The sequence below is a fragment of the Adiantum capillus-veneris genome, chromosome 1 (assembly GCF_014529385.1).
Source record: "Adiantum capillus-veneris isolate H3 chromosome 1, ASM1452938v2, whole genome shotgun sequence".
Taxonomy (NCBI): Eukaryota; Viridiplantae; Streptophyta; class Polypodiopsida; order Polypodiales; family Pteridaceae; genus Adiantum; species Adiantum capillus-veneris.
This window is the reverse complement of record NC_140931.1, coordinates 61,206,647-61,226,183: the sequence shown is the minus strand read 5'-3', so window position 1 is coordinate 61,226,183 and position 19,537 is coordinate 61,206,647. Positions and strand designations below refer to the sequence as shown.

Sequence of the window (19,537 nt, the reverse complement as noted above, 5' to 3'; positions counted from 1 at the left end):
AATTTTTAAATCGTTTTGGTTTGAAGCATTCTTCATGAATTCTTGATTTCAACAACTTCAGCAAAGGATTCTTTTCAATGGACAAAGTTCATATGCATTAATGGCAACAACAGATTATCAACATGTGGATATAAAGATGCTAAGAAGATGTGGCCAAGCCTGGGCCTGGAGGCTCTCAAATCGATGGCTGTATATTTACCTGTTAGAGTCTCCTAGCAGGTACCTCCCAGGCTGTTCATGGCAAGAGTAGCAACAATAGCTTTCTTCCCTCCCATTTGTGATTCTTCAGCACGACTGGGACTAAAACCTCTCCAAAGGGGAGCGGGGTGCCTTGACTACGTTACTCTTCCTCCTCAAGATAACTCTGGTTATTTTGCTGCTACAGAGAGAGAATCTCTTGGGCTTGGCGGCTTGCTTTGTTCACAAGCAGATCCCCTGCTTTGGCACAAGCATGCCCCTGCTTGTCTACCTTAATTTAGTTGCAATGCTTAGTGTCAATAATCTAACCTGTAACAGCCTAGAAATGCTAAGGTATCATGATAGGTGCTGCCAGTTAAGGTTCACTTGAAGTTGTGGACATTCACAAAACTTATGAGCCAATGTTGGAGCATATACCTGCATTAACCAGACAGCTTCATCATCCCCTGCCTGCATTGCCTCGTAAACTGCTGCGCCCAAGGATGAAATATATGATGGGTCATCTGTTGGAGGTTCATTTTCATTGAATGTATCACTGTAAGCCCAGAAATTGACTTACATCTTCTGTTCATACCGTTCTTGGAAATTCAATATTTCTGTTTGTCTCTTATTGTTTGTGTGTGTGTGTGTGTTTCTCTATGTGTGCACATGCATGTGCGTTAGCATGAGCATGAGCGTGTGTGTATGTGTGTGTATGTGTGTGCATGCACAGACACACACACACACACACACACATGTCTGTGTGTGTGTGTGTGTGTGTGTGTGTGTGTGTGTGTGTGTGTACACGTGCATGTGTGCGCATGTGAGTGCAAAATTCTCCAAAGAAAAATCTTCAAGACTAATCTAGACAAAATTTCCTTACTAAATCCCCTCATTCTATTGACAAACAACACATGCCTTCTAAATCACCTAATTCTCTTCAAATTTCAAAAAAGACTGTCGAACAACAGATTTGGTATGGCATGTTTAGTCAAGTAGACAAGACAAGCATCCATTGAGAAATTCCAAATGTTAACATGTGCGAATGACAATAAAAGCAGCACCAAAGAAACTTGCCAGTTGTAAACATGTGTCACCTTCCCGTACTCTGTTGAACAAACATATATTAGAGAATGCATCTGTATACATTGACATTTCTAAGGGCATCAGTAAAACAACCAAAGAGTTGCAAACCTTCCATTTGTTGCTCCATGAAAGCTTTCCCAATTTCAACAAAAAGCTCATCATTAGGGTCTAAAAGGTATGTACAACACCAACGCTTATCCCCATTTACAGTATTCCTGCAGAAGAAGTGGAGATTCAAAACGTCAAGGTAGGGTTCCAATGTTAAGAATTACGATGGTGGGTTGATCCATTAACAACAAGAATAAACAGCCAATCTTTTAGGCAGGAAAGAAAAAATTCTGCAGAGTGGGTGCACATATAGACACGCGCTTGTTTGCAAGTTTTCTTGAGTGCGTACATGTAACTCTTGCAGAAGACATCATGCTACATTCTATTGACTTGGTCATGAATATTCTCAGGGATGAGGCTTGCAGTTACTGGTTCAGATGCTGTTTGGAATTAGCTTGAATGACCAAAACGTTCAATAAAAAACAGCATTGGCAAAAGTTGTGGCTCTCAAAATAGAATACAAGAAACAAAGCCCTTCAAAATGAAGGGGTCAAAGATGACAGTCCTGCATGGATTAACTCGCATATACAATACACCAATAAGTGTGTGTGTGTGTGTGTGTGTGTGTGTGTGTGTGTGACATGCGCGCGAACCCTCTGCTGTCCTGTCGCGTTTTCTCCTGCACGCTGCCACAGTGTGCTGTGCCAGCGCCTCTGGGTGTGTGTGACTGTGGGTGGGTCAGCTCGTCTGCGCGCGCATCTGCCCTGCTGTCGTGGAATTCCCTGCACGCTGCGCGCAGCAGCAGCCAGTGACTGTTGTCTGCGTGACTGCCCCTGCACGTCCCTTACCAACTGTGCTCTCCTGCCAATCGCTGCTGCAAAGTGCAGTCCTGCCCAGCCAGTTTAACAGTGACAGAGCTGCAGGTTTCGTATGTCCTCTGGTGGCCGGTGATGTTCTGTAGGGTCTAGCTGTGCAGGACCAGAAAAGACCAGCGGGACAGTTTTGTATACAGGTTCGAGTTTCAGTCAAGCCTCAGTTTTTTGGGCAGAATTCGACAGATGTATATTTCTGTGGTTTTGGTTGCTGCCCTATGTGAATTATGTACAGAGCTGTGGTAAGTCAGTAATTTGCAAAAGGTTTTCTTCACAATACATTGGGAATCGTCTTGCCGATCAGTTTTGTTCGAAGTAGGGGTTTCTTTTTAATTTATGTTTGACTCACTGTCGGTCTTTAAGCGTCGGAAAGCGATGGAACCAACGTCGGAGGCAGCTTCTGAGATCAAGGCATGCTTGTATGAGGACTTTGAGGAGGCTCGACAGGCATGGAATGGTCAAGCGCCTGCTCTTGAGGTGCGCATTCCGGTACAGGACCTCATGGACCCAGTTGCGCAGTGAACTCCTCCATGGGGGCACCAATTTATGACGAAGGAAATTTGGAATGGCGGCCTCTACACCAAAACAAACTCCATTGCGCCACAAGGGAAATGAGATAAGGGCACCACCTAGTCTTGGAAGCGTGGGCTAGGACCGCTACACAAAGAGAGAGAGAGAGAGAGAGAGAGAGAGAGAGAGAGAGAGATATCACTATGAATGAAGTATTAACCTTAGTGTGTGTACAAGGAATGGATGACTTCAAACACTCCCAACACAAATAGTTATGTAGATTACCAAACAACCACTCAAGGATTAGCCAAGATCACATCAAGCACTCTCACACACATATAAAAGATTTCTCTTAATTAACATAAGTAAGAGGAGGAGAGGTTACTAGCATGAAACAATTTGCACTCTAGAATGTGGAAGAATAGAGTGAATGAATGAGCTTATGGGCTCATGGTGAGTGATACAAAGACTCAATGGGCTGAGGGAGGCTTGAAATTACAAAGGGGAAGGCCTCTTTATATAGGAAAGAGAGTGATTAGGAGTGAGGTTAAGATCCAAGTGTAATTTGTACAAATGAAGCTTGATTAGGGACATTCAACCAATGAAGAAGCTCCTTCCAAGTGATTTATTGACCAATTAGCTCCATCATCACTTGTGTTGTCTTCACTCTTTCCTCCATAGCTTGAGTCCAAGAGCTTCCTTACTTTAAAATGTAAAGAATCTACATAAAATCAATACATATCTAGTAATAATAGAAAGGGGTTGAATGAGAACTTATGAATTACAACAAGATTAAGCATGACTTGAGAGGTGATTAGAAGAGGAATTTTGATGGGTTTTTGAGCTTGAGAGAGAGGAGGAAGGAGAGGAGGGTGAGAAGACTAATGGCTGATTTTTTGAGGTCGTCTCAATGTGGAAAAGGAAGGGTGTGTGTGTGTAAAGGTAGAGGGGGTGGTCTCCACCACAGTTGAAAAAACTGGCGTCCGCCATTTTGGCCATATCTCCTAGACCGTAGATGCAAAAATTATAAAAAAAATATGGCCAGAATCTCCAGCTCATCAGCTACAACTTTGATGAAGACAACTTTTCTTGGATCGGAGTGGAAGTATTTTTTAAAAATTCAGCAAAATCATGTGTCTGGTTCCTTCCTTTACCAAGTGTCTTCCACTTGGGTCCCATTTGTTTGAATCATCATATGGCTCCAAAGCCATGATGATATGAGCCACTCATGACCCTTGAATTATGGGTGCATGGCTCCACAACCACATCATATCTTTTCTTTTCACATTTACATATTTTCCCTTCCCTTTACCACTGGGTTCTCCCTCTACCTTTCACCTCCGGTGAACTAGTCAAGAAAAAATTCCTATCAAATCATTTTTTTTTAATTTTTCCAAGAGGTTGTTCTCACTCTTTCTTTTATTGTAAACCTCTAGAAGCAAGGAAAACCAACAAAATATGATAAACAAAAATTTGTGATAGGCTCGGATCATAGCCCCCCCAAACCTGGCTAGGGGTATTTATGCCTCTAGCCTACTTTCTTTGATCTTGAGCTGACCTTATCCTGATGTGATAAGGCTTTAGACGCCATCCATTTGTCCTGGTCTTATGCACTTTACCATCAATGTCTTGAAGTCTGTAAGAGCCGTTTTTGAACTTTTTGGTGACCAAGAACGGGCCTTCCCATCGGAAAAGAAACTTTCCATCCTTACGAGTGTCGAAGCGATTGTCATATCGAAGCACCAGAGATCCCTTTTTGATGTCTTTGGATGCTAGCTTTTTGTTGAACTTTTCTCTGCGCTTCTCTGCTTCTTGAGAATAGTGGTTGATGGCTTCTTCACGATCCAATTGCAGCCTCTAGATCCATGATCCTTTGATGTACTTTCTCCTTTTGAGAGCCTACCTGGCTACCCAATATTCGAAGACTTGTTAACTTCACTTCAATGGGCAAAAGCGCCTCCTTTCCATAAACCAAATGAAAGGGTGTGTACCCTAATGTGGTTTTGAAGGAGGTTCTATAGGCCCATAGAGCTCCATTCAGGTGTTTGTCCCAATCTTGGCGCCTGGCATGTACCTGTTTGGTGAGAATTTTGCAAATGATTCCATTTACCTTTTCCACCAAACCATTGCACTGAGGGTAGTAAGGAGTAGAGTGTTGATGTTGAATATTTAGCTTCTTCATGAGTTCTCCTACCAAGTCTGCTCTAAACCCTGGTCCTCTATCAGATAGTATTTCAAGAGGGGTGCCAAACCGGCAACAGATGTGGTCAAAGATAAACTGACTCACATCCTTAGCAGTAATTCTATTGGTCGGCATAGCCTCAGCCCATCTAGTCATGTAGTCTACTCCCATGATGATGTACTCTTTACCTGACTGAGTGCGTGGTAGAGGCCCTATGGCATCAATTCCCCACTTCTCAAAGGGCCCATATACCTTTATTGGGTTCTGAGGTTCAGCTATGAGCCGTCGTGGTCCTGCTTTCTGACATTCATCACATGTTTGACACCAGTATTTGACATCACGATGAAGACTTGGCCAAGTAAACCCAGCTTGTAGAACCTTTCTACTAGTGACGTCGTGTGCAAAGTGTCCTCCGCACATATCATCGTGACAAGCTTTTAAAATCTCTTCAATTTCACTCTTCAAAGGCACTCTCCTAAGCACACCATCCTTACCAAGACAATACAAGTCATCATTTACTATACGATACCTGGTAGCCTTCCTAGCTAACCATCGCCTTTCCCCTGCATTCAAGTGTTTAGGAGCCTCTCCTTGCTCCAGAATGTGTATAATATCTTCCAAGTCCTCCTTGCCTTGCTGAAGTGGAAGTTTGATGGCCACTGCTCCCACTATTGACTCATTTAACTTTGATGATGCTAGGTGGTCTGCATCCTTGTTCTGGTCTCTTGGCACATGATGTACTTGTGCCTCCCTAAATCTCCTCATAAGAGCTTTGGCTTCTCTCATTTTAGTAGAGAGACGGGCATTTTTGCAAGCCCATGTACCTTGCATTTGCCTTACCAAAAGCATGGAGTCACCAAAAGCGTTTAATCTCTTAATTGAATTATCGAGGCACCAACAAAGGCCATGAATTAGAGCATGATATTCTGCTTCATTGTTGGAGTGGACATCTTCTAGAGTGATCCCTTCACCATGGATCCTCTCTCCCAATGGAGATAAGACCACGATGCCTGCAGTTGCCTTATCCTTGGTTCTCTTGTATGCTCCATCAAAGTAGAGGCTATAAGCATTGACCAAAGCCTCTGGAGCTGGAGGTGGTGGAAGTTCCTTTCTCTTCAAATGGAAAACTTTTTCATAGTACTTGTTTGTTAAAATGTCGGCTAAGCATGCTCGAGTTGTTCTTTCAACCTGTATTGTATAATCAAACTCTTGAAGTCGCACCACCCACTTTGCTATTTTGTCAGAGATTTCCATATGTTGTAGTGCATAGGGAAACATATCCTCCACAGTGATAATTACAAACCTCTTCGGCAGCAAGTATGGCCGAAATTTAGTTACCGCAAACATGAGAGCTGTCACTAGCTGTTCCATCAGGGTGTAGGACTTCTCTGTGTTTTCCATGAGGCGGCTAGCAAAATACACAGGCCTCATAAAGGATGTTTTTGGATCTTTTTGTAGGAGGGCAGCACCAATGGCCTCTTCTCCCACACTAGGGTTTACAAAGAATGTTTCTTCCCAACAAGGTTGGAGGATTACAGGGAGTGACCCTAACATTTTTTTAATCTCTCTAAAATGCCCATCACTTTCTTCACTCCAAACAAGCGTCTCTTGACGAGTCAGCTGTTGTAGAGGAAATATCACTTGGGAGAGTAAGTGTATGAATCTACTCAAATATCTTAGCTTTTGCAAGAAAGAGATTAATTGTTTGATGGAAGTTGGGGAAGGTAGATTTAGCAATGTTTCTATCTTTTCAGGATCTACCTCGATTCCATCAATGGACACTACATGCCCTAATAGTGTAACCTTGCTTTCCCCAATGTGACATTTGTCCTTGTTCAGTTGTCCACCCAGCTTAGCTAAACGAGTAAATCCTTCATTAATCTTGCCGAGATGCATACTTTTGGAGCTGTAAATACAAAAGTCATCTATGAAAACCCTTATGGACTTACCAAAGTAAGGTTGGAAGACCATGTTCATGAATCGTTGAAAGGTGGCTGGAGCGTTGGTGAGACCAAAAGGCATGACTCGAAATGCAAAACATCCCCATGGTGTGATGAAAGTAGTCTTTTTCTGGTCCTCCTCTGCAATGCGTATTTGAAAGTAGCCAGAGTAGCCATCACACACTGTGTATCTCTCATGCCCTGCTACTTCATTTAGAATCTCATCTTGAAATGGGAGAGGGAAGTGGTCCCTCTTTGTTGCAGCATTTAGTGGCTTGTAATCCACGCACACTCGCCATTTACCATTCTTCTTTGGCCTCACCACTACTGGGGAGACCCATTCTGAATCTTCTACTGGGTATATGAATCCTGCTTCTAAGAGTCTCTTCACCTCAGACAACAGTGCATTTTGTTGCACAACTCCTAATCTTCTTAGTTTTTGTACTACTGGCTTGCTCCCTTCTTTTAGATGGATATGATGCTTCACTGCAGTGACACCTGTAATGTGAGTGTATTCAGAAATAAACAATGATGCATGCTTCTTGAGAACATTTACATAGCCCTCCTTTTCTTCTTCCTTTATATCCTTGGATAACATCTCCTCTAGGCTGGCATCCCACACATTCTCCATTTGGATCCTTGGGTTGTCTTCTGATGAGGTAGTTTCCTTTATGGTGACGCCCATGACTTTGAGAGTGCTATCACTCTCTTCACTTGAACTCTCTTCCTCGTCCATAGATGAGGAGCATCCACTTGAGCTCCACTCATCAGCTGACGTCTCTAGTTCAAGGTTCTCTTGTCGCCCATTCTTTAGGTTATAAACCACCTTCCGACTATGGCCACTTATGTTTGCACACTTGAGTCAGCATGTGGTTACATCTTCATTTGGTCACTGGCAATCATCCATGTGGGAGGCAGTATTTGGTAAGATGGATGGACACATTCCTAGATGCCCGCTTTCTTCCACCTTGCTTTCTGCATGGAAACAGGTTACGATTCATCTCTCATGGAATGCTCGGAGGGAAGGAAACTCACTTCGTGCAAAGAGCCTTCATTGGAGTCGGGTTTTTCCTCTTACTTTGGTCGACCGCTCGCCTCGTCAGGCGTATTTTCTCTTGTCGTGGCATTCGAGTGGTTGAGGATGTAGTGGATGCAGCTGGTTTGACTTTCGAGTTTCCATTTGCCGCTCGCCGCGTTGGATTGGGCATGTATTATCGCCAGTTTTGGAGAGAATTACAACAAATGTTGACAGGTTTTCTGCCCGTTTCACCTATGGCGGATGGTGATCGTATGTCTGACTGGAAGTTGGGGGATATGCCATTTCAAGATATTTCTGCTGGTCGAGCATATACTTTTCTTCTGCCTCGTCCATGGATTGCTGATCATTGCAACGCTATTTGGCACATGCATAAATCGGACATCTGGTGGCGCAGGATTATATCTGCAATATGGAAAAGCCGTTTGCCATTGAAAGAGCGATTGTTTCTTTGGCGGTGTTTACTTGGTGTGCTCCCAATGGGTACCTTTCTTCGGAAGCGCCGTGTCGGCCCTTCATCGTGTGTTCGTTGCTTATCTGCCGAGGAGGATGTTTGTCACCTCTTGTGGGATTGCTGTGTCACTCGAGATTTCCTTCGTCAGGTATCTGCATGTATGCGGCTACGTTTTCCCTCGACAGTCTTCCATAAGCGGTTTTGGGTTTTTGGCATCTTCTCGCCGGCGTTGCAAGGCTTTGCAGTCTTCTTCATGTGGGTCAGGTTTTGGGCATATTGGAGCATATGGCGATAGCGTAATGGCTATATGTTCCATAGCATACATGCGGATCCTCTCCCTTTCTTCAGGATTTCCCTTCGGCAGTCTCTGCGGTTTGCCTTAGAAGTGGGTGATATCACGGCGGAAATACATCAGCTTTCTTATGAATACTTTTAGATATTTTGTACAGCTGAATACTGTTGTGTTCCTTTCCTTGTACATCTTTTTGGTGGGTTTTCCTCTCTTTGAGGTTTCCCACAGTTAGTTAAATCAAATTGATTTACAAAAAAAAAAAAAAAGTGAGTGGTGTGTGTGTGTAGGCAACGCAGAATTGTGCTCTGGTGAATTTTCTGCAAGGGGTTTTTGGCCTCTGTAGATTTTCTGTCAAGCTTTAGCAGTACAATTTTGTTCGGAATTTTGTAGAGCGGAGTTCTTTTTATGTACAGTCTTGAGGTTGGTATAGAGAACTACAGATAAAATAAAAATAAAAAACAGAGTGTTTTTCTTGGGGAATTCAAGCTGTAATTTTAACTGAAGAAGACTTTTGTCTGTATATAGGGAAGGTTTTTGTTGGTCATGGTAGAAGAGGCTGTATATAAGCGTAGGAAACAGGTTGACCTTTCCTCCATGGATGCTGCAAATATCATAAAAGAGTGTTTGTCGGAGGATTTCGCAGATGCTCGGGATGCCTGGGAAGGTCAGCAACCAGCTACTCAAGTGGTTATTCCGGTTCAGCAGCTGATGGATACGGTTGCACAGTATGCATTGAATGCCGTTATTTGGTTTTTCCCTGACAAAATGCCATCGGCACAAGATGTAGGTCAATGGGTTGACTTTCTGTTGGAAACACAGGCAGTCCGAGGGGTGTATTTTGGTGCCCGCAGGTTTTATGAGGTGCTTTTAGAAGACATGGATGCTCGTTCACGTTTGTTCGAAATGTCACCTTTGTTTTTCAACATGCAAATTCTGCCATGGGCGCTTACTAAAGATTATCAGAGTTTGATACAACACAGATGCCCGGTTTGGGTGGAAATAGTCAGATTTTTGTGGACTTGAAACATTTCTTGCCTCTCTTAGCTGCACAATTGGGCAAAGTAATTTGCTCCCCAAACTTGGATACTAATTCCAATAGATTTTGCATGCTATGGGATACGGATAAGCCAACGCCGTTAGGAATTACGGTTGACTCTGGTGATCCAATGGTAGGAAAAAGGCCATTTAAATTTTACACTCAAATGGGAAAAGTTTGCAGGTACTTGTTTTGGTTGTGGCAAATTTGGCCATATGCAGTCTGAATGCCAGGAATCTTTGTTTAAACTGCCACCATATGTTGTTCCTATGACTGAAACTCGTGTTGCTCCTCCTTCCTCTTCGTTCGTGAAGCCGAAGATGGGGGATTCTAATGGAAACATGCAGGCCAAACAAGGTAAAGACTCCATTAAGAATCTGGCTAATACGCAGACTGATGTAAAGGCTGATACTAAAGGTAAAGTCAAATTGGTAGATTCCATTGATGGTTGGCAAATTCCCAAGAAGCCTACAAAACCTCGTGTTTCGCCTGTCTCGAGGAATTATGTACCTGCTCTAGATGGGAGAGGTGGTGGAACCTCTGCATCCGCATCCCATGATCATAAGTCGCTAGTTGAAGCGTGGGATAGAGTGGTTCATTCATACAAAGACGCTTTGCTTGGGTCAACATCTGCGTCGTTGCCGATGTATCAAAATCCCCTGCAAGGGATGCATATGGATTCTGCTGTATTGAATGTTAGCATGGAGACGGATGTGCCTATGGCCAATCCTACCTGATGATTGCGCCTCGTGGTTCGTTTGTAAATATTGTACAGATGCATTCTCTCCTTAGATATTTTACGTATAATGTGCGTGGATTGTGCAACCATGACAAGTGGAAGATGATCTGGCACTATGTACATACAAATAAAGCAGATATAGTGGTATTACAGGAGCATAATCAACATGATTTTGTTGCTCAATCATCGTATTATGCACGATTCTGGATTTCTTATGCTGGTACTGGTTCTTTTTCGGGAGTTTTAATGATGGTGCGTCATGATTTGCAAGCCGGTTTTGGCCCATAATGACCCGGAGGGACGTTGGATGGTTGTTCAATGTCTTGTGCAAGGCAATATTCTAGAATTTGCTAGTATTTATGCTTATACTGCCTCGGCACATAGACCTCGTCTTTGGCAAGATTTGGTCAAATATTCCTAGCTTTCAAATGCTTTTTGGTGTGGGGATTTTAATAATACGTTAGCAAACACGGACAATACAACTGGCCATTCGCATATGTTAAACTTGGAACTTTCTTCATGGAATGCTATGGTCAGTGGCACAGGGGTTTTGGATCTGTGGGCTAGTTCTCACTCTTTGAAGCGAGGCTACACTTTTGCTCATAATGCTCGCTCGGAACATAGAGCACGATTGGATCAGTGGTATGTATTGGGCTCTCAGCAATATGATATGTTTGCATGAGATATGAGGATTGATGGCTCCTTTACTCTATCTGATCATTTTCCTCTTTGGCTCTTGATCCATATTGAGGCCTTGGATACAAATTCTTCACTTCCCACTAAGCAATTGCTGCATATTAATAATGCATATCTCTCGCACAAGGAATTCCAAACCTTGATTGAAGCAGTGATTCCGCCGCTTGTCTCTTATATGTTTATAGATGTGGATGTGGCTTGGTACCATTTTGTCATGCGGATTCAAGCAGTCATAAAGTATTATGGTTCGTGGTACATGCATCGCATGAGAGATAAAGTACAGGAAGATAAGGTGACTACTCAAGCTTTGGAAAGTCTTGCAGATACTAGACGGCTTACTCGGTCGGAATAAAATAAATTATGTGCAGCTAAAGCCTCTTTGATGCATAATAACAGAAGAAAACTTGAAAAATGGAAAGTTAGATGAAGACAATATGTTTTTATGGACAAAGGTTGTTCATCAAAGCAGTTCTTTAAGCATTTGCAACATTCGAGGTTATCCGTGTCTATTAAAAGGGTTAAGATTAATAGCGGGCAATGGACGGCCAATAAAAGTCAATTGGCGGATTTCATGGTTGATCATTTTCAACGGGTTTTTGTTGAGCCTGAGGTTCCCTCAAGTGAGGTTTTGCAAGCCAGATAAACTACTGTTGTCGTATGTGCATCCTATAATGACAATGAATGATGCAGCTACCCTTGAGGCTAGTTTTACTGAGGCTGAGCTGCATGACAGCTTGTTGCATCTTGGGCATTGGAAATCCCTTGGATGGGACAGTTTTACAGTTGAATTTTTCCTTCGCTTTTGGGAGTCTCTTAAGCATCATCTACTTTTCATGATCAATCATGCATGGGCTACACAGTCATTGCCGCAGTCATTGGTGAAATTGTTACCCAAGCAAACATTATGTGAATACTTCTCGCATTGGCATCCGGAGCCGCTTATGCCGGTAGTTTATAAATTGTTGTCCAAAATGATAGCTTCTTGTATTAAAGATCATTTGTTCTCAGGCATACATCCTACTCAATATGGATTCATTCCTCGTCGGCAAATTCTGGATAATATTGCTAATGTTTTCGTTGGGATTGAGTATGCAAAATATACTGGACAGGATGTACTTATCATGCAGGTTGATATAGAGAAAGCATTTGACACTATTCATTGGGACTTCATTGCTCAGATTATGTCGGCTTTGGGCTTTGGTTCCAAGATGTGTCGAGTGGTCTATTTCCTATATGAGAATAGTCAATCTGTTGGAATTCTTGATAGTGAGTTGACTCGGTTATGGGATCTTGGTATCTGATAGGCAAGGTTGCCCTTTGAGTGCTATGTTGTATGCTATTGCTACGCACCCTCTTTTGTTGTATTTGGACTCCTCAACTGCAGCCGGGCCTTTACATGGTTTGGAATTGCCATCTCGAGATCATTTTGTGGCACAAGCATATGCGGATGACTCCATGTTTTGGCCTAGAAATACACCTGAGAATGTTCAATGCATAATGGAAGCATTGTATCTTTATGGACTGGCTGCAGGTCTGCAAGTAAACTTCCGAAAATCTAAATTGTTACCGTTGCATCAAATGGATTGGCACTCAGTATTATGGTCAGGGGAGATAGTAAAGCCTGATCAAATTGTGAGACATCTTGGATATCCGATGGCTTGGTCGGTTAATAATGCAAAATTATTGGATTGGGTTGAGAACAAATTGAGGTCCAAATTACACTATTGGAAATTATCCACTTGGCCGCTACATGTAAGACTCAAAATAGTACAGTCCATATTGGTGGCATACATGCAATTTTTCCTGCCTATGTTGCATGGGCCACCTTGTCGTCTTCGAGCTTTGATGTCTCGGATACTGGAGCATTTCTGGTCTACTTTCTCTCAAAAAAAGGGTCCGCGTTTGCTTGCGATGGATAAGATATGTACTCCAAAGCGTTGTCGTGGTTTGAATATTCTGCATCTGGGTTCTCATGTTATAGCAAGAAAGGCCACATTGTTATTGGTGTTGGTTGAGCAAAAGCAGTCTTGGACGCAAATGTTTGTGTTTTTGTGCTCTCATGCGGTTTCTACACCAGCTTTTGGCCATTGGTAGCCGTCGTACTGGGATGTGGTTTTTGGAAAGTTTCAGGCCACAATACCTTGATGTCCTTTTTTCTTGCTTCAATTAGAAAGTTTACATTGGAGTCTGGTTTTTTATCAAACTCTTGTTCAATGCTCTCCAAGACACGCTTATTTTCTCTCACAAAAAGGTGTTGGCAGCATAATTGATGTGATGGATGTTGATGGACAGGTGCTCTCATTCAGACAGGCTGCTCTTATCTTTGGGCTTGGGATGCACTATAGGCGCATGTGAGACACCATTAAAAATCTAGTTGACTTCATATCTTCTGTTCCACCGCTGGTTTTAGAAAACTGAATTTGTGATTGGCGCTATGCTGGTTCTTCCGCCTCTTTGATTTCTGTAAAGAAGGTGTACGGCCATTTGCAATCGTTCTCTTGGATATATGAACACTGTAATAAGGTATAGAATATGAACAAGAGTGTTACTTGGTGGCGCAGTAAAGTCATGAAAGTGTGGCATGTGAAATTTGCCTTTGAAGGAGAGACTATTTATGTGAAGATGCATACTTGGGGTTCTTACGATTGGCAAATTTCTACGTTCTAAGAGATTGGCCTCTTCGCGATGTGCTCGATGTGGTGCAACAATTGCCCAGCAGTTGAGACCATTCCACATTTACTGTGGTCTTGTTCTCATACGCTACAATTTGTGGACTGCATCTCTACTCCTCTTCGCACACGTTTTCCTGGCGTGCATTTCGATAGATCTTTCTGGATCTTTGGAGTACTTCCGCCATTGATTCGGCCGTACGCATACTTTTTTGGCTGGGTCAGATTGGGCGCTTTGGACGGTGTGGAGAGCACGTAATCCCCTCATGTTTCAGCAGATGCGAGTGGAATATGTTTTCTTCTTCAAGACAACTTTGTTGCAGTCTCTCTGAGTGGCCTATGACTTGGATGAGATTCATGTTAGTCATTACGAGCTCTATTTTGACTGTTTTCGACTTCTAGTTTGTAGTATTTCTCATGGGTTTTCCTCGTCTTGAGGTTTCCCATTGGTAGTTCAAAATGAGATACAAAAAAAAGTGAGTGGTGTGTGTGTGTGTGAGGTGTGTGACAGGAGAACGAATCTGCTGTGGCGTGAATCTGTTGTGGTGCTCTGTCTACGAATCTGCTCGTGCGTTCTGTCCATGCGCCTGGCAGCCTCTACACATTCCTTTGCCCTGTGCCAGAGCCTACTCTGACTCTGCTCGTGGCATCTGTTGCAGCCCTAGTCACATTCGCCAGCGAGCTAGACAGTGAGTCTATGTGTGCGCCACTGTGGTATTTTCCTCTGCCTGCGCAAGCTGTACCGGCACAACTTTCAAGACATCAGCTGCCTCCGCGATCTTCCCTGCCTGTGCGAACTCTGCTCCTTGTCTCTTTAGTCAGTTTCAATTCGTTGTGCAGGTCTGTCAAGGGAGGTCATATTGCTTTCGTTTGGCAGGTATGTCATCAGGCTGATCAGAGGCTTGGTACTGCGTCAAGCTCGAAAGTGTATGGGCAGTGTTCAATTGATGCACTCGTGTTGTGGTTTTGGATGCTTTATTATGTGAAGTCTGTACAGAGCTTCGGTTCCTCGGAGTTTTTTAGAAAGTTGGTTTGTTTGGAGAGGTTTTTTTATTTATGTTCGACTCTTTGTGCGTCTTTAAGCATCGGAAAGGAATGGAACCCACGTCGGAGGCTGCTTCCGAGATCAAAGCATGCTTGTATGAGGACTTTGAGGAGGCTTGCCAGGCATGGAATGGTCAAGCGCCTGCTCTTGAGGTGCGCATTTTGGTACAGGACCTCATGGACCCTGTTGCGCACGCTATGAATGCAGTTATCCTGTTTTTCCCAGGGAAAATGCCTACTATAGCAAGGCTACAGTGTCACTTCACAGGACAGACAGACAGTTGGACAGTTGGTTACAATTGGTCTAGTTCACACTGGATGGACCCTCTGGGCTGGGGAGTGGCGCGGGTACCGCCGGTGGTCTAATGGACATCATGGCCAGGTCACCACCACCACTTAGTTTGGAGATAGCATTAGCTGACTGGACATTTATGAGCCGTTGGTGGCTCTTTATGGTTGTACATATGAGTAGTCATTTGGGGCTCTTGGGATTATCTTCACGTAGTCATCTTGATAGAGTCTATACACAGAGCACGTCTCCACCATCCCTGCACATCTGAGCCTTGACACCCCATTGTACCTGAGAGTCCTTGGCTGGAGTTGAGTGTGTTGCCACGCCAGAGTCTGCATCAGTTCTTTGAGATAGTCGAGTCATTTGTTGTGGTCTACTGTTGCTGTTGTGTCTCTGTGAGCTCAGTTGTTGTCTCTTGTTTCCTATTTTCAGTCTGTTTTGAGTGAGATTGTCACGCACATTGCACTAAGGAGCACCCACTGTAGAGAGCACTACACACTATCTGCGCTACAGGTGCTCTCATTTTGGCGATCACGGTGGGACCTCAACTGAAGTCTCACTCTCTCTGAGGTGCACATCTTGAAGCTAGTTGGGTTTATCTAGCTTCGCCTACTTTGCCTAGCACTGTGTAGTGGTCTGGTCCTGTCTCGCCCTGCTCCATCTGGTCTGGTCCTATCTCACCCTGGTCCAATTGGTCTAGTCTCTCTAGCCTGGTCCAATCAATCCTCATCCCTGGTCTTGTTCTCCTCAACCCCGGTCTAGTCCTCCTCATCCCTGGTCCAGCCTGGTCTAGTCACTTACCTGGTCTAGTAAAGTCTAGACCAGTCTTCAGCTAGTTCAAGGTTTTCTTGCCCAAGTTTTGGTTGGATTGGTGGTCGTTGCATGACACATACAAGAAGGTCAGTCGACCGTCAAAGCGCACTACTGAGTCCTCTAAAGTACTACAGCAGAAGACGACCCTTGGTACCTAGTAGAAGTCCATTAACCTCATCACCCATACCTCCACAAACGACATCAACCATTTCTCCCTCCGGGTCCACATCTTCCAAATCACCTTCTCCAGTAAAGCTCTCTCCTATTCTGCTACAGCAGGCTACTGAGCAACAGGCTTAGCAAGGGGCCATGGAGCTGTTGGCTAGCGTTTTGGCCAAGGTAAACATCAAGCTCCCTACATTCAAAGGACTCTCTTCAGAAGATGCTGACGACCATGCAAGGAGGTTTGTATCTCTCTATAGGGGTCGTGGTCTTAACAGGGAAGATGCTTATTTGGTACTCTTTCTATCCACCTTGGATGGCTTAGCAGACAATTGGTACAGCCAATTTGCAGAGAACCATTTTGCAACTTGGGCAGCCTTAAGACAACAGTTTTGTGCAGCTTTCAGGCCAGGTGACGACCAGGAGAAGGTGTTGGATGAGTTGGCCAACATGGTGCTCCAGCCAAAGGAGACTTTTGCAGAGCTTATGACTAAGACCAAGTCTCTGGTTGCCAAGCTTCCCCAGCAACCCGGTGAATTCATGGTTCAGAAGTGGGTGGAGAAGGCGCTTCCCAAAACTTCTCAGCAAAAACTCCGAGAGAGTCTCCAACCCAACACCACTTTGGAGGAGTTCATCGCAGCTGCTACTAGGATAGAGGGGGCTAGGAAGCTGTTCAACAACTCCCCTCACATAGAGACTCCCTCTGTGTTTTCGGAAAGTCCTGCTGATCCATTAACTTCTTTACGTAGAGAACTTGAAGCCCTAAAACTACAATGCGCTCTTCAAGAGGAGAAAAATATCTCTCTTCGCCAGGAGAAACCCCCACATCTTGAGGCTTTGGATCAAATCAAGAGAGAGCTAGAAGAGCTTCGGTCTCAACAGGAGACTAAGGCTATGGTATGGTGCATCTCGTGTCGCTCTCCAGGACATCCTCCACAGGACTATCCCCTTCGGGCTTATTGCCACTTCTGCGAGAAGTCTAGGCATGAAGACAAGGATTGCTACTATATGAAGGGATTACGGCAGATACAACAAAGTCTAGGTCCTTCTCTCCAACAAGGGCTAGCACCTGCATCAAACATGGTGTCACCATATAGCCATCAGAACCCGATGCCACCTCTACTGACAACACCTCATATGCAAGGTATGCACAACAACTTTATATCCCCCAGCTTTTATCATGCTAGTACTCCTTCAGTTCCCAAAAGCTTCTACACGTCAACATCCGGTCTCATGCAGCAAGGGCCGAGACCACCTCGCCCCTCAAATAGGCCAATTTTGTGCTACAGGTGCAGGGAGTATGGACACTATCAGAGCAAATGTCCCTTACCAGAAGGGCCCCCTGCTTGCCGACATTGCCCTGAAGCTAAGGATCACTATAGTAAGGATTGCCCAAAACAACGAGCGTCCACATCTGCAAGCACAAGCCAGAACCAGCAAAAGTTTACATTCCCAAAGCTTAACCTCATCACAGTAAACTCCACTCCACAGGCCCCGCCTTCCACTCTTGTAGTTCTTCTTGAGATGGGTTGAAGCAAGTGGAAGAGCCGACTGGTGTGCTCACACGGGCACAGAGAGCTTCTCTTGGCCTCAGCCTCCCTGGCAGTCCAATCTTTCCATCTCATGTTACACAAATGAGTCAAACTCCATTAGTAGCTGACAAACCAGCAGGTAGTGTCAAGAGCCAACCTACCTCGCTTCTATCAGATATTGATGGTGCTTTCATGGAAGCAGTAGAGGACTTGCAAAAGCTTAAGATCCCAGCCCAAGATCTACTCAACGGAAACAAGCCCACAGCAGAGTCTATCTTGAAAAACACTTTTCAGCAAGTCTCACTGTACGACATGCTTCGACTTGATGCAAATTTTAGAAGTGACACCCTTTCCATCATCCAGTCTCTGTACCCTGGTGCAGGGCCTAGTGGCAGACACCTACCTGTGCAGCCCTTAGAGTCCTACATGATTTCATATCCAGCTGCTCCCCTCACCGACTACAAAAGTCCTCGTGTCACTATGTCTATTCTTGGGCATCAATTCTCAGGCGTCATAGTGGATGGTGGATCTGGGATCAATCTGATGCCAGAATTTACTATGTTGGCCTTAGGTCTGCGACCTACCCGCCCTGCTCCATTCACTGTTACATTGGCAGATCAGAGAACAGTCTACCCTATGGGCATAGTAGAGAAGGTGCCTCTGATGGTACAAAACTTCACATTTAGCTTAGAGTTTGTGGTGGTCAGTCTTCCTCGGGTGGAGGGAGGATTTCCTTCGATGATTGATAGACCATGGTTGCGGCATACTAAGGCACTTCACGATTGGGGAAACGACGCCATGTGGATACATACTCCTGGCTCCCCCATGCAACCAATTCGGCTCGAAGGAGGTATGGATCCAGTGGTTCATCACAGCTCACTATCTGTACAGTCCAATCCCGACCCTGAGCAGCCCATCCCACCTGACGAGTCTAACGAAGACCTTCTGCAGTGGTTGGAAGCTACCGCCTCGATGCCATGCTATGTGGTCTCTATTCAAAACTCACCTGTGCCGGTAACACTCTCAGTAGTAGTATTTTGTTCCACTTCTAGTTCTTTTCTAGTTCTTTTGTACCCAGACATGGTATTAGATTCACTATTTTGTAACTGATTGGTCTCATAGGTCATTTTGGCCTTTTGAAGACGTTAATATAACATTTCATTTCATTTCATTTCTCCCAACTCCTCAGGCAGACACAAATGCCCCAAGTCCTACAGTAGACAGTGGACAAGTCGAAGAAGTAAGTGTGTCAGCCCCAAATTCTCATGATTCAGATGATCCTCCTATGGAAGCCCTCGGCCTCGGGGACCCTATAACACATCACCGAAGGGGGAAAAAATCTCCTCTGCATGAACTCGCCAATGATTTCTCCCTCCCTCTAACATCTCCCAAGTCAGACGCCCCGCCCCTTCAAAAGCACTCGGTTATGCCTGTGTCTGAAGATTTACCCTTCGAGGAGCTTCCACCAGGATGGTTACAAGAAGAGTATGCGGAGTTTCCAATCGATCAAACACCAGCACATGAAGTCTCGAAGCTCCAAGAGGCAGCTAAGTTCTCAACTTTTGAAGTACCCTCCACTGTTACACCTCCTGACCCTGTCAAAAAAGTCAACCTGGGCGACCCTGACAACCCTCAGCACGTCCTCTTAGAAGCTTGGTTATGGGAGCATCCCACATTACTTGATCAGGTACTTTCTTTTATTCATTCTTTTAAGGATGTTTTTGCTTGGTCCTACAAGGATTTGGAAGGGATCCCACCAGAATTGGGTCTCCACACTATCCCTCTGGTTGAAGGGGCTAAGCCTGTCAGAGGCCGCGCTTATAAGCTCAACCCAAAGTATGCAGAGGCTGTAAAGTCAGAGCTCGAAAAAATGCAAGAGGCAGGGATCATTGTACCCGTGGAGCACTCTGAGTGGTTATCACCCATGGTGATAGTAGCGTAACCACGAAACGCGTTT

General features: G+C 44.4%; 1 protein-coding gene across 1 annotated transcript in view; it reads right to left on the bottom strand.

Moving 5' to 3' along the window:
* Positions 1-19,537, bottom strand: part of CYL1 (alpha-N-acetylglucosaminidase family / NAGLU family) — a 228,378-nt gene that overhangs the window by 101,496 nt on the left and 107,345 nt on the right. Inside the window, exons 8-10 of the mRNA XM_086516947.1 lie at positions 1,372-1,478; positions 1,255-1,285; positions 616-733 (exon numbers count right to left, since the gene is read on the bottom strand). Of these exons, the coding sequence (XP_086373073.1) occupies positions 616-733; positions 1,255-1,285; positions 1,372-1,478 (256 nt within the window). The remainder of the gene's footprint in view (positions 1-615; positions 734-1,254; positions 1,286-1,371; positions 1,479-19,537) is intronic.